Below are 15,231 nucleotides of genomic sequence, written 5' to 3'. Positions count from 1 at the left end.
GGGTAAAGACCATGTCAGTAGTTCCTCTGTTTGCGCGAAAGCCGCACTGTGATTCTGGGAGAACATTTTCAGCGACACTAGGTATTATTCTATTTAGGAGAATCCTAGCGAAGATTTTGCTTGCAATGGAGAGCAGCGTGATTCCCCTGTAGTTTGAGCAGTCTGATTTCTCGCCTTTGTTTTTGTACAGGGGGATGATGATGGCATCACAAAGGTCCTGAGGCAGCTTTCCTTGGTCCCAGCAGAGCTTGAAAAAGTCATGCAGTTTGGCATGCAGAGTTTTGCCGCCAGCCTTCACAAATGAATCACTTTTCATGTTTGTTTTTTCTTTTCCCTGAATGGGATTTATACAACAACGGTGTAATAATTCATTTAATGCCTTCTGCTGTACTTTTAATACAACTCCTCACTTGACCGTTGTAAACTTTTACCTGATGCCATTATATTTTGCTGCATTTAGTCTCCTTAAGATGATACTAAATCACTAACATTCTTTGCACATTCTGATCGCTTCTCTCCAAGGGTCTTAACCACCTTATTAATTAACCATATCCCATTGAATAATATTAGATCTAAAATAGCCAATTCTTTGGTCAGTTCCTCAATAAACTAATTTAGGAAGGCACCATCTTTACATGGATATAATTGGAGCAGGTTCATTGTTCCTCCAGTGCTTCTGGGAATACTCTAACCATTCAAGAATTAGATGCGTCCATTAATTTCAACTTGTTTGAAATATTAACGGTCAAAAATAAATCTCTATCCCTGCATGTGATCACATAGATATCAAATTGAAGCCTGAATAGGACTGTCAGATTGTTTAACAAGCCAGAAACTGAAACCTGCTTTGGGAAATGGTATTCAAAACATTGCAAACAACTTGCATCTTGATGGAATTCATTACATTCTGTGATATTTCAAAGCAATTGGGAAGTATTCAAGCTTGGGGGGTGGGGGGGGGGGTGGGTGATGGGTAGGGTGAAAGAAGTCTCGGAGCAACAAAGTTGTTAAAGAATAGCCATGTAAGAATAACAAAGCAGAGGTGAGAAAGTATGTCCAAGTGGGGAAGGGCAAGAAGGAATACGAAATAAACCAATGTTAAATGATCAGGACGTGAGGACAAGATCATCTTAGCTTTTAGAACCAAAAATAATAAGTGTAACAGTGATTTCACTAAAAGACTAACTTAGTTTTCGATGAACTCTATTCACTAGAATGACAAAAGGTCACACAAAGGTGAGGACATGATTCAGGTACATTAGATTTTATTTCCATTGTATTGTAATTAATGGTATATACTTACCAGCTCAATTAGAAGTACTCCATTTCCTGTCCCAATGTCTAGCAGAGCAGCATGTTTTGGAATATTTTGCTCCTCCAACCACCTTCGGATGCGATCCATGCTTTCTTTACCAAACCTAAAGGACAATGGAGCTTGAGAGAGTTGCTGATCGATGCTGCCTTCTTGTCAACATCTTACAGGGAGCACAACTGAAACTCTCCAGTCTGACTACAGCGCTGTGTGTTTTGGCAGCTGCAAAGCATTGGACTGGAAGTCCATACGGCAAATTATTTAAATGGCCGTGATTAACGGGGTCTCCCTTTCCTCTACCGACGACGTTCACTAGGAGCGCAGCTTAAATAGGGCTCAAAGAATTATTAGGGACCTTTTCCATCCATTGCAGAGGATCTTTGACCTACTCTACCATGAGGAAAGAGTTACAGGACCGCCAGCCTGGAAAATAGCTTCTTCCAGCAGTCTGCAAGATTGATGAACGCTACTCTGTAACCTTGGATCTTTTATAAAAGTATTGATTATTTTCTGTTGAGGTTTTGAGAAATGTAATATGTTTGCACATTGGTCCAGAGAAATGTTGCTTTGTCTGGTTGCACATGTACGATTAGAGGATAATATATTTGCATTGTCTCCACAATGCAAAGTAATTGCCATGGATCTTATGAGGAGACAAATTTATGAAACTGTAGCTACTGAAAATAAAGTGATGGCGATGAATGCGAAATAACGACACACACAGTTACAGGTAAATCAGAACTAGTTTACTCAGGTCACACGCGTATTCTTTTAAAACACTGAATCACGCACGCCACTTAATGACGTTGTGATGTCCGAGCCAGCTCGTTAGACTTCTAGGGATTGTAGTCTATCTATAGCACTGCTACAAAACCAAGCAATTATGTCAGAAAACCAAAAGGCCATTAAAATCTTATTACTGTATTAAAAAAACGCAATAAATTTATTAAATTAGATATATTGTCCACCAATTTTGCAGCTTTTCTTTTATTAAGGGACTAAGCTAATATGTAATTTAAAATAAAGTTTCAAATTTTTATTCAAATACTTTTTTCTTCCCTCCATTTCCTAACCTGGAGGTGCCTGGATAGAATTCTAGTAAAAGCCACAAAATGCTGGAGAAGCTCAGCAGGTCCAACAGTGTCTTTTATGTAGCAAAGGAAAAGATCCAGAACCAACGTTTCGGGCTTGAGCCCTTCATCAAGGTATGAGGGAACGCTGGCAAGTGTCCAAACAAAAGGGTGAGGGGGGGTGGCAAGGCAGGAGATGATAGGTGTTGAAAGGATGGAGAGGTCAGCAGCAATGAAGGGGAGGGGGGATGGCTAGGTGGATGGAAGAAATGGAAGGAAAGGACAGGAAAGGGGAGGGGGGAAGAAAAGGCGAGCAGGTTTAAGGGAAAGCAGTAAAGTCGATATTCATGCCATGTGGCTGGAGGGTGCCCAGCTGTAAAATAAGGGGATGTTCCTGCAATCTGCAGGTGGTTAGGGGGGACAGTACACAAGGCCATGGACAGACATGTGAGCGTGGGAGTGTGACCCAAAATTGAATTGGTTGCCCACTGGGAGGTCACTGAGGTTGCAAACGGAGCGGAAGTGGTGAGTGAAGCAATCTTCCAGTCTGCGACTGGTCTCTCCGATGGAGAACACTGTGTGACCTGCTGTGTTTCTCCTTGACATCTGCACATTTTTCTTGTTTGACCCCCTCTACAACCCAGAGTTTGGACACCTAATAGCATGACCCTACTTCCTGATTTGCTTTGTACTGAACCCTGAAGTTACAGATATACTGTTTTATATTAAGATATAAACCATCAGAAAATGTCTCAGTGATATTTTTTATCAAACAACATCATTAGAAATAAAGAACTAAAATGGAACACTTGACTTAACACAAAATGTCAAAGTGACACTGCAGAACAATGTAGCAAAAAAACCCCAATTAGATGAATTTAGCATGTCGAGCAGCTTCATTGAGAACATTCGATGTTTCGAGTCATAGAACATAACAGAGCCTTCAGCTTATAATATTGTGCCGACCTTTGTAATCTTATTCCACAAGAATCTAACCTTTCCCTGCCTCACACCCATCCCCTCTATTTTTCTTACATCCTTCAATGAGGGTTAAAGTGCTGAGGGGGAAAAAAAAACCATTACTAATGAATCTGCTGCTGTTTTCAAACTATTGCATCTTCAGCTCAGCAGAAGAGGGGACTGTATGATTGGGGTGAGATGGGTTCCTCATTATGTGGTCTGCTTTCCTGAGGCAGCAGATGGTGTAGACAGAGTCAGTGGAAGAGAAGCAATTTCTTTTTGCCTTGGACAGACCAAGCACCTATGCATCTGGCCAGGATGCTTTCTAAGGTACATCAATGAAAATTGATAAAAGTCACTGGGGACATTTGAATTGCCTTACCCTTCTGAGAAAGTAGAGATGTTGTGTTTTCCTGGACCAGGAAAAATTGTTGATGATATTTACACCTAAAATTTTAAAGCTCACATCCCTCTCCACTTCAGCACCATTGATACAGATGGGTGTATATTCAACAGCAAAACTGTGGTTGAAGTAAAAACACAACGCTGGAGAAAATCAGCTGGTCAAACAGTGTCCTTTACATAGCAAAGATAAAAATACATAATGGACGTTTTGGGCTTGAGCCCTTCATCAGTATGGAAAAATGCCGGCAGGCGTCCGAATAAAAGGATAAGGGGGGAGATGTGGTCACAAAGGCAGGAGGTAATAGGTGGAGAAGGGAGGGAGGGCACAGCAGCAAGCAAGGGGAAGAGGGATGGCTGGGTGAATAGAGAGGGAAGGGGGTGGAGAGCAGGTTAGCAGAAACCGGAAAAGTTGATGTTAAATCCATCCAGTTGGAGAGTGCCCAGATGGAAAATCAGGTATTATTCCTCCAATTTACAGGTGGTCTTGGTGGGATAGTACACGAGGCCAATGGACAGACCTGTGAGTATGGGAGTGGGAAGCAGAACTGAAACGCTTGGCCACTGGGAGGTCTCTATCAATGTTGCGAACAGAGCAAAGGTGCTCGGCAAAGCAATCTCCCAGTCTCCAACCCTTAAACTGGAGGAACAACATCTGATTTTCCATCTGGGTTCTCGAAGTCAGATGCCATTAACATTGACTTTTCACTTTATGCTACCTGCTCTCCCTTCCCTTCCCACGTCAGCTCTCCAACCCCTTCCCTCCTCCCCCTTGCTTGCTGCTGTGCCCTCCCTCCCTTCTCCTGCCTTTGCGACCATGACTCCCCCCCCCCCCTTACCCCTTTTATTCAAATGCCTGTCGACATTTTTCCATTCCTTTATGAAGGGCTCAAGTCAATTATGTACTTTTTTCTTTGCTACAATATATAAAGGACCTGCTGAGTTTCTCCAGCATTGTTTTTACTGGGTATATACTTGGTCCCACTTCCTGAAATCAATGACCAGCTCCATTTTTTTTGCTGATAGAGGGAGGTTGTTGCCCTGACACAATGTCACTGAGATCTGTGTCCTTCTTATACTGCCACTTGAGTTGATGATTAGACTCTCTTGACATTATGGTTGACTGAAACATTTGTGGCATGAATGTTAATTGTGGCTTTCAGTTCGTGTCTGAAGATGGTCAAGATCTTGCCACATGGAGGTACAGACTGCTTGCACTTCCTGAGGAAATGCCAATTAAATTCAGGATTGTAAAAACATCTCCCTTCTGGTCTTATAATAGAAAGAGGGCCATTGAAGATGTGCTTGATGGACCCAGGATGCTTCCTTTGTGCTTTCCCATTAATACCTACAGACCTTTATTAAAAAAAAAACTAGGTGACCTAATGACACTTGGTTAAATGAAGTCTCAATGTCAAGGGCAGTCATTCAGCTCTTCTCAGTGTATACCAGGACCATGGCTGAAGTCAAATGATCATGGCCACCCCAAACTGAGCATCAACAAACAGATCAACAGAAAGTGACTGCCACATTATAGCACTTTTCAGAACATCTTCCATAGGTTCCTTGATGATAGAGACTATATTGATTGAGTTGTAATTGGCTAGATACCAAGGCATGTCAGAGCAAGGCAAAATGTAATTTTCCCAAACCATTTGGGTTGATACTGTATCTTTACTGATACAGGCTGGTTCTGGAGGTCAAAGCCAGATGTCATTTGCTTTCAATTATTTCTTGCAATAATATGAAATGAATAAAATATGTGGATTTCTGGCTTCTGTACTCATGGATATTTCAGCAAGAAGATTAAAAAAAAGATGGTGTTAATGTTCGTCAGCAGATAGGTCCCAGCATCCAACACCCCTTCCACCCCCCCCACTGAGCGAGTTTATGAGCATTCCTACTATGTTCCCTCCAGCACACTGATGCCCCCCCTCGAACATTTGTTCTGGCACGACCCTGCTTTATCCCATTTTAAAGGAATTGTTTATTTTAAATTGAATAACACAGTACTGGTGAGTAGGGTTAAAGTGGATACGTGATACTGATAGCCAAGGCTTGATGTTCTATTCATTTTATTTCTTACCAAACCTCACTCGTTTCACTTGATTCACGAAAGCACTTGAGTTCCCTTTCATATGCATGATCCCAGCTGCAAAAAGAATAAAACACAAATCAAACCTTCACATCAACACCTGGTTTGAGCCAGATCAAAAAGCAATTGAATTACTAGCAATTTCATTAAAAATTAAATGCGATAATTAAATGTTCTTTAAAAACTCTGTTGTGGTGCGGTTTGGAACAATCCATTTTGCTACCAATAATAGCTGTATGCTGTTTTCCAAATTAATGCAAGTGCACTCCATTTTTTTAAAATCTGTAATCTCACTGAATTGAAGAAACTAATTACTTTCAAAGAATATTGAATTCCTCAAAAAAATGAAAGATGCTTGAGGAAGAAAAATGCACTGATTAATTGCTTTGCTTTTCCTTTCTTTGGTCTGAATGCCAAAATATTGGAAATGTCATGAGTAAAGAGAGTTTATTATCATACACACAAGAACAATGTACAGCTGCATCAAAATACTTGCTTGCTGGAGCCAAATACGGATTCTCGTTATGCCTTTGGTGTCATGCATGACTACGATACACTTTGGGAATATCAAGGATTCCTTACTTCCACAGATAGTCCTATAAACAATGTCCTTTTATTGTAAAGCTGTTAAAAAGCTCTGCAGCTCGTTGCCAAACTGGCTGAGATTAAGTGTACTGTAAGTGAAGCTATGATCTTGTATAATTGGGTAACGATCACCCAGCAAGGCAAGCAGCTTCCCACCCTAACCTTACAGTTCCCGAGGGAGATTTACAAGCTCCCCCCCCCCCACCTCTCCAGCAAGACAGGTCTGCCATACGTAATAAGCAATACGTAATTTTCAAAGGGACGCCTCTGAAGGGGACCGCCAACAATGAACCGAAATGGGTTGCACTCCATGCTCCACCACAAATTTGTGGTGAGAGTTGCTTTCCCACCCAATTTCTACCACCGTTAATCGATCATGTACCCACCTTGGCAGGGAGGGAATGGTTAGTAATCTTTTACAGACTTGGTGGCACCCAAAATTCCATCAAGACTGTCTAAAACATTCCCACTAACTCTGAGGAACCTCTGGACTGTGATGGCTCCAACTAAAGGAAAATCCAGGAAGGTACTGGAAACCTTGAGGCAATGCACCAGGTGTACAGAAGCATCGTGTAGATGGCTGAATCAGTGCATCACCTCACAAACTAACCTCCTCTCTCATCTGCGGAAGCAAGCCTGGAATAACCTTAAAGCCAGTAGTTCTAAACTTTTTTCTTTCCACTGACATACCACTTCAAGTATTCCCTATGCCATAAGGGCTCTGTGATTCGTAAGGGTTTGCTTAAGGTGGTATGCGAGTGGGAAGAGAAAGTTTGAAAACCACTGTTTTAATCATACCTCATTGACTAGGTAGGTGCACAGTTTCAGACCTCCAAAGGAAAAGGGCCAATAACCATTTTTCTCAAGCAAAATATTTCAGTAACAATTGGGTCTAGAGCCGAGATTCTCCACCTTCCCTTCCCACTCACTTGAAGCAATCCCTTTCGAATCACAGATCACTTAAGGCAAGGGGATTACTTCAAATGGTATGTGAGTGGAAAGAAAAAGGTTGAGAACGACTGCTTTAAGCAAAATAAGCCCCTGGGGAAGGGGGCACCACAGAGTTCTTTTCCAGTGCCGGATTTACCATGATGCAGAGGAACTAGGGCCCCACAGTAAATACATACATAAATAAATAGATATACAGGTTATATTTAATCTCGTTGTGGGGTCTGGCCGGGAAGAAACTCGATTTTTAATCTATTATTTCAGATTCAGCCCTTATTGTCTTGTCAGTGAGACAATGGCAGGGCCGAGGGGGGAAACCATGTGTTTAGGGCATCAGTTGCGTGGAAGAGTGCGAAGTTGCACCTTAAAACCCGCAGGATTGCAGCAGAAGCAAGTCGCGCTCAATGCTGGGGAGTTGGGTCCCAATGCTGGCTCTACAACCACGGATGGCTCCGGCTCGATTCAGAGTGAACAAAAGCAATCCGGTCTGGAGCCGTGGACGGGCACTCCACACCAAGGTTCAACGAGCCCCGACACCTCCCCGGGAACGGGCTCGTCCTGTCTGGTGGGCAGGGTCACGCGCGGATCTTCCGAGTGCGTGAAATTGGCAGCCGCTCGGATCATCCGCACCTTCATTTCCAACCTGAACGCTCAGTGGCAATTGCACATTAATAACAATGATACGTACTACTCTTTTGTTCCTAATTTAGACGGCTGGAAGTCCACGTTCGACGAGGACCGCTCCTCCTGCTCGACACAACAACGAGACCCTCCAGCCTCCATGACTTGGTCAAACCAGGAAGTGGATCTCTCCAAAGAATTGCAAACAGCCATGGGGGATGTGACCTCCAAGGAGGCTGCCATATTTATGACGGGCAAAACTCATCGCAGGCAGACCCAATGCATTTGGTTCCCCTTCTCAGTTCCAAAAAGATTTTTTTTTAATTGGAGCAGGATTGGGCCGGTTCCACTGTTCAATAAAATAACCACCAATTTTCTTCTTTTTCAATATTTTTATTGGTTTTATCAAATAAATGTTCCATAGGTACATGATAATAAGCTTTTCTTTTTCTTTCTTTGGCTTGGCTTCGCGGACGAAGATTTATGGAGGGGGTAAAATGTCCACGTCAGCTGCAGGCTCGTTTGTGGCTGACCAGTCCGATGCGGGACAGGCAGACACGATTGCAGCGGTTGAAAGGGAAAATTGGTTGGTTGGTGTTGGGTTTTTCCTCCTTTGCCTTTTGTCAGTGAGGTGGGCTCTGCGGTCTTCTTCAAAGGAGGCTGCTGCCCGCCAAACTGTGAGGCGCCAAGATGCACGGTTTGAGGCGTTATCAGCCCACTGGCGGTGGTCAATGTGGCAGGCACCAAGAGATTTCTTTAGGCAGTCCTTGTACCTTTTCTTTGGTGCACCTCTGTCACGGTGGCCAGTGGAGAGCTCGCCATATAATACGATCTTGGGAAGGCGATGGTCCTCCATTCTGGAGACGTGACCCATCCAGCGCAGCTGGATCTTCAGCAGCGTGGACTCGATGCTGTCGACCTCTGCCATCTCGAGTACCTCGACGTTAGGGGTGTGAGCGCTCCAATGGATGTTGAAGATGGAGCGGAGACAACGCTGGTGGAAGCGTTCTAGGAGCCGTAGGTGGTGCCGGTAGAGGACCCATGATTCGGAGCCGAACAGGAGTGTGGGTATGACAACGGCTCTGTATACGCTTATCTTTGTGAGGTTTTTCAGTTGGTTGTTTTTCCAGACTCTTTTGTGTAGTCTTCCAAAGGCGCTATTTGCCTTGGCGAGTCTGTTGTCTATCTCATTGTCGATCCTTGCATCTGATGAAATGGTGCAGCCGAGATAGGTAAACTGGTTGACCGTTTTGAGTTTTGTGTGCCCGATGGAGATGTGGGGGGGCTGGTAGTCATGGTGGGGAGCTGGCTGATGGAGGACCTCAGTTTTCTTCAGGCTGACTTCCAGGCCAAACATTTTGGCAGTTTCCGCAAAGCAGGACGTCAAGCGCTGAAGAGCTGGCTCTGAATTGGCAACTAAAGCGGCATCATCTGCAAAGAGTAGTTCACGGACAAGTTTCTCTTGTGTCTTGGTGTAAGCTAAAGCATTAACAAATCTCGTAGAGCAATACCAATAGTACTAAAACTGTTATGTCTCTGTGTTACTTGGGAGGCTTCTTAAAAAACTTAGAGATCCAAGATTCAATAATAAAAGAGACTTTACTTACTGATGCCTTCCACCATCTCAGGAAACTGTTCACACCCACATATATATATATATATATATATATATATACACGCCCCACAGTGGTGCACTACAGTGTATTCTTACATGGTTACAAAATAGTTCACGTTATCCTGACTATATAGCATCCCTCCTTCTTGAGAAAAATAAATTTTCAGTGTTCTTTATCACTTTCTTTCCAGTGCAACTTAAGTAACTGAACTTGTACACTAGTTTATTTACACATCTATTTTAAATAAATAGAACTTTATCGATATCACACTGGCGGCAGTAAGTTGCTTCAACATTTTATGACTTTGGCTGCAACCATTGGGCTCTGTGTTGCTGGTACATGTATAGGTGATCTAGCTTGTGCTTCCCCTGACATCTGCTATGTTGATGTTTCAGTATTAGTGGTTGTGGTCTCTTCATTTGATGCCTCATGTGATATTGGTGTTGCAGGCTTTGCTGGTATTAAAGCTTTCTGCTTCATCTTGTTCCTCCTCAACTGATTGCCAGAGTCTGTCTTGATGATGTATGATTTTGGGGTCTCATCTTCTCTGATGACCTTTGCCGGGGTCCAGGTTTTCAACATCAGCTCTTGAATATGCACATGCTGCCTTCTGAAGAGTTCTGGCACTGTTTGTTATAATGTTGCCGTCCTTCTTCTTGCATGTCAGCCAGTCTTCTGGTTTCCTCCTGGTCTTCTGGAGGGTGCATTTTGGTTGTTTTATATCTTTTGCCATTTAGAAATTCTGCTGGGGACTTCATGTCAGCCCTTAAAGGTGTTGCTCATAATGATAGAAGATCTAGGGATGGGTCTTCTTTTGTTTTGCAACACATAACTAGTGTGCATTTCACAGTTGCACTTGTCTTTCAATGAATCCATAACCTTTGAGATAGTATGGGGATGATGTAGTGATAATAAACCCATACTGTGCAGCCAGCTTTCTGAATTCTTCTGATGTGAACTCTGCTCCATTGTCACATATTACTTGTTCAGGTATTCTTGTTCAGCAAGGAGCGCTCTCATTTCTGAGGTGATGGTTGACATTCTCAGGTTTTTCACCCTTTTGACGAAAGGAAACAGAGTAGTAACAGGCTACTATTAAATACCACTCTTGATTCTCAGTGAACAAGTCTGCTCCCACTGTGGCAGGTACTTCTGTGGAAATCATTTCCTCTTTTTATTGTGTTTCTGTTGATACATTTGGATATCTTTTTCATTTGGCTGTGTCTATAGCTTCACCCAGCTTCAAGCTATCCTTCCCTATAAGAGACTTTTGCACTTCGGGATGGGCACTCCCCCATATTAGTTAATCAAATAATCTTTCCTCTATATCCTTAAATCTGCATTTTGCAGCAACAATTTTTAGTCTAGTGAAGAAGTTATCAACAGTTTCATCAATCCCTTGCATTAAGCCATAGAGTTTAATTCTATAATTAGAACTGGGTTCAAGGTGAGAAGCAAACTTGCAAATATCTGCTCTGGATCATTTTTCTCCACCTCTGTCAGCTCCCAGTTATTAACCAAGTCAAGGCCTCATTCCCCTGTTTATAGAAGCATATAAATGACCTTCTCCCCTGCTGTTACATTTTTAAAATAGCTTTTGAATGCTAAATAGCATTTCTGAAACTTTTTAAATGATTCAACAATGTCTTCAGCCTCCCAGTCCATCATTGGATGAACTGCTGTTGCTCCAGCTATTTTTTTTCAGTAATGTTTTTTCTCTTCTTCCCCTTCATATTCCAGTGACAAATAATCAATTCTTGTTCACTTATACTGCTGCCACCTTGTTATGTCTGTGTTACTTGAGAGGCTTCTTAAAAAACTTAGAGATGCAAAATGCAAATAACAAAAGAGACTTTACTTACTGTTGGCTTCCACCATCTCAGAAAATTGTATATGCACACACACATTGCCCACAGTGAGCACTACAGTGAGAAGGGTGTATTCTTACATGGTTACAAAATAGTTCACATTATCCTCACTATATAACAGAGACCATGTAACAAACATGTTACATTAAAAATAAAGATAAAAAGAAAAACACTATGTAAAATATTGTGGTGAAAGACTATTAGAGTCATTGTACTAGTTGGCCCACCCCTAATACTGTAATTCCTCCCTCTCCAGGATTCCTAATAAAGGTGGTATCACCTAATATACCTCCCTCAGTACTGCCTTTGAATCGGGCCGACAGCGTGTAAGATATGACCAAGTTTATAGTGATTAAAGCCTATTAATTTCGACTTCTGGTCTGTCAGGTCTAATTGATAGTGCTACAAATATCTAATTCAAACCCCTCCCTTCGGAAGCCACTGACTAACACAACAGTCCACTATTATTAATAAAAAAAGGAGGTTAGAGATTGGGGTCAAAAACCAAAAACAAGTTAATCTTACAAATTTTGAAAGTAATTAAGACCCACATAAAAAACAAAGTTAAGGTTCATTTCAGTTGTGGAACATCTAACATTTTTCCAAAGTCAGACATGCCATCATATCGGACAACCATGAGTGGGAGGGGCAGCATCTTTCAGTCTCATTAAAATGACCCTTCTTGCTGTGAGGATGGTGAGGACAATCACCGATTTTCCACCTCAATATAATTGCTCTCCTCCGACCATTGATTCCATTAATACCCATCAACACATTGGTTTGTGTTGACCGAGCTTTTGCAGCAGTTAGTGATAGAGAATTTAAAAGATTGACTCCCCTTTTAGAGAAGTTTGTTTCATCAGAATTAGGTTTATTGTCATGAAATTTATTGATTTATGGCAGCAATATGGTGCAGAACAAGATTCAAAAAATACTATGAAACAATTATGTAAATACAAGGTTTAAAAAAAAATCCTGCAAAAAAAAAAAAAAATATAGGAAAACTGAGGTAATGTTCATAGGTTCATTGTCTGCTCAGAAATTTGTTGGTGGGAGGAGTCACGTGATGGAGTAGTGGCCGGACGGTGAACTCCAGCCCTCTCCAGAAAAGTCGGGAAAAACAAGAGAAAACACAAAGGCACAGAAATAAAAGTTACAGAAAAGTGAGTATAAAGGTGGAAAGAAGATGGCGACAAAAAAAGAAAAGTCGAAAGCAACGGTAAGAAGAGAGGAAGAGAAGACAAAGGAGGAAAAAGGTGAAGGCCTTACCTGTCCGAAGAGGCCCGCTGCGGAGAGAGAAACCCGCTCCCTCAGGTCGGTAAATAATGGACTACAAAAATGGCTCGCAGAGCCGAACAAAAGTGCGCAACCGCGCATGCGCGAAGTTTCGCGCATGCGCGATGCGAATGAAAAAAAACACACCGACGGGAGGGGGGACCAGCTGGGGAGTCGATCTCCACAGCCGGCAACGACAGCTGCAGAACACCTGCAGCAAGAAGAGACCACAGAAGACAATAGAAACAAGATAGAAGAGGAGGAAAGGGCAGCAAAGAAACAACAGATGGCCAACCCAGAGGAAGAAGAAGAGGAAGAGTATGGTGAAATAGAAGAAGAAAAGAGAGGCAAGGTAAAGGATATACTTGCTCTTATTAGAGGATACATGGAATCATTTAGAGAATGGCAAACACAGGAATTTAAGGATTTAAGAAAAAGAATAAACAACACAGAAGAGAAAATAAATAAAATGGAGATGACCTTAACAGAAATGGGAAAGAAAATGGACAAGATGGAAGAGCGGGCAGTAGCAGCAGAAATGGAGGTAGAAGACCTAAAAAAGAAATTGGAGGAATCTAATAAAAAAACTAAAGAGACACAAGAACTACTAGCTCAAAAAATAGATACAATGGAAAACCATAACAGAAGAAATAACATAAAGATAGTGGGCCTTAAGGAAGATGAAGAAGGCAAGAATATGAGGGAGTTTATAAAAGAGTGGATACCTAAGACCCTAGGATGTCCAGAACTACAGCATGAAATGGAAATAGAAAGGGCACATAGAGTATTGGCCTCTAAACCACAACCACAACAAAAACCAAGATCTATTGTAGTAAAATTCCTAAGATATACTACAAGAGAAAAGGTACTGGAGAAGACAATGGAAAAAGTAAGAGAAGGCAACAAACCACTGGAGTATAAAGGACAAAAAATCTTCATTTATCCAGATATAAGTTTTGAACTCCTAAAGAAGAGAAAAGAGTTCAATACAGCAAAGGCGATTTTATGGAAGAAAGGGTATAAATTTATACTAAAGCATCCAGCGGTGTTGAAAATATTTATTCCAGGACAACAAAACAGACTATTCGCGGATCCAGAAGAAGCACGAAAATTTGCAGAACAATTACAAAAATAGACTGAGGGAGGAAGACGGGTAATGAGAGTTAAAATGATCACGACTGATATGTATGTGGGTAAAGACAAAAATAGACTGAGGGATGAAGACGGGTAATGAGAGTAAAAATGATCACGATTGATATGTATGCAGGTAAAGAGGTATAAGAGTGAATAGAGACAATGAGCATACATGAATGTATCTGTACTTAGAGGAAAATATGGATAGTATAGACAAGAATTAATAAGGGAAGGTAATGGAATAGAGAGAATAAGGAGGGAATTAAAAGAGGGACCTTTGTGACATATGAAAAGTGAAATCTTTTCTGGGGGAGGCGGGGTGGGGGGAAATAGCGGTCACTGCAAAATCAGTTGACGCTTGCGAGTGGATTCGCAAATCCAAATGGAGAGGGGAGATGTGGTTGTCCGACAAGGGATAAAGGACAACTCAGGAGGTGAAGGGGAGATTGGGGATAAATAAGATAGAAATAGGAGAATAAGGAAAATGTTAGATGTTGTAGGAATGTTGTCTTATAAAGAGTTGAAAATAAGAAAACAGAAATGGAAAAGGAGGAAAGGTAATGATGGAAAAACGGAAAGAGAAGATAAACAAAATATAAAAGGGCTACGCTGAACTATATGTCTTTAAATATTAATGGAATACATAACCAAATTAAAAGGAAGAAACTACCAAATTTAAATGAATAAATGTATTCCATTAGAAAAAATAACATATTGGTTAAGAAATAACATTGAAATATTCGAACAAGTATAGGAGCCTTACATTAAATACAATAGCGAAAACCTACCGGGGACAAACATTACCTAAGTTGATGGAAGGAGAAGGAAAGAAAAGAATGGACTCAGTAGAATTTCTGGTGTAATTTGGTTGAATGACAACATTGTCTGACTGGCTTAATGCAACCTAGATTGTATACCTAAAATGGATGAGAGGGGGGGGTGGGGGGGTGGTTTGGGAGGAAAGGGGGGGGGGGGAGAAAAAGTCACTGTATATGTGTGAAAAGAAATAGTGTATATCATGGCTAATGTGATTTATGGTGTGAAAAATAAAAAAATTTAAAAAAAAAAAAAAAAAAAAAAAAAAAAAAAAAAAAAAAAAAAAGAAATTTGTTGGTGGAGGGGATGAAGCGGTTTTTGTAAAATTGGGTGTTTGTCTTCAGGTTTGCAACTTCCCCATTTTAAGAACTAATATAAAGGCAGCTCAGTTGAAATTTATTAATTGGATTTTTGATGTAGATAAATCTCCAGCCAGGGTTAAAATCAAATGGAGTACAATAGGAAAAAAAAGAGTATGCAGGACTTTGTATGCCTATTTTGAAACATTTGATTGAACTATGGAATAAAA

At 41.3% G+C, this 15,231-nt stretch overlaps 1 protein-coding gene across 4 annotated transcripts in view; it reads right to left on the bottom strand.

Annotated features, from left to right (window-relative positions):
• The window catches only part of eef1akmt2 (EEF1A lysine methyltransferase 2), a 39,442-nt gene that overhangs the window by 20,762 nt on the left and 3,449 nt on the right, over positions 1-15,231 (bottom strand). For 3 of the 4 annotated variants that reach the window (XM_069899729.1, XM_069899732.1, XM_069899731.1), the window contains exons 2-3: positions 5,831-5,896; positions 1,304-1,418 (exon numbers count right to left, since the gene is read on the bottom strand). In XM_069899729.1, coding sequence (XP_069755830.1) covers positions 1,304-1,418; positions 5,831-5,896 — 181 coding nt within the window. Of the gene's footprint in view, positions 1-1,303; positions 1,419-5,830; positions 5,897-8,060; positions 8,223-15,231 lie in introns of those variants that run through there. The other variant, XM_069899728.1, reaches the window with a different exon arrangement.

Source organism: Narcine bancroftii, chromosome 10 (assembly GCF_036971445.1).
Source record: "Narcine bancroftii isolate sNarBan1 chromosome 10, sNarBan1.hap1, whole genome shotgun sequence".
Classification (NCBI taxonomy): domain Eukaryota; kingdom Metazoa; phylum Chordata; class Chondrichthyes; order Torpediniformes; family Narcinidae; genus Narcine; species Narcine bancroftii.
Note: the sequence above shows the minus strand (reverse complement) of the source record. Positions and strands in the feature narration are given on the sequence as shown.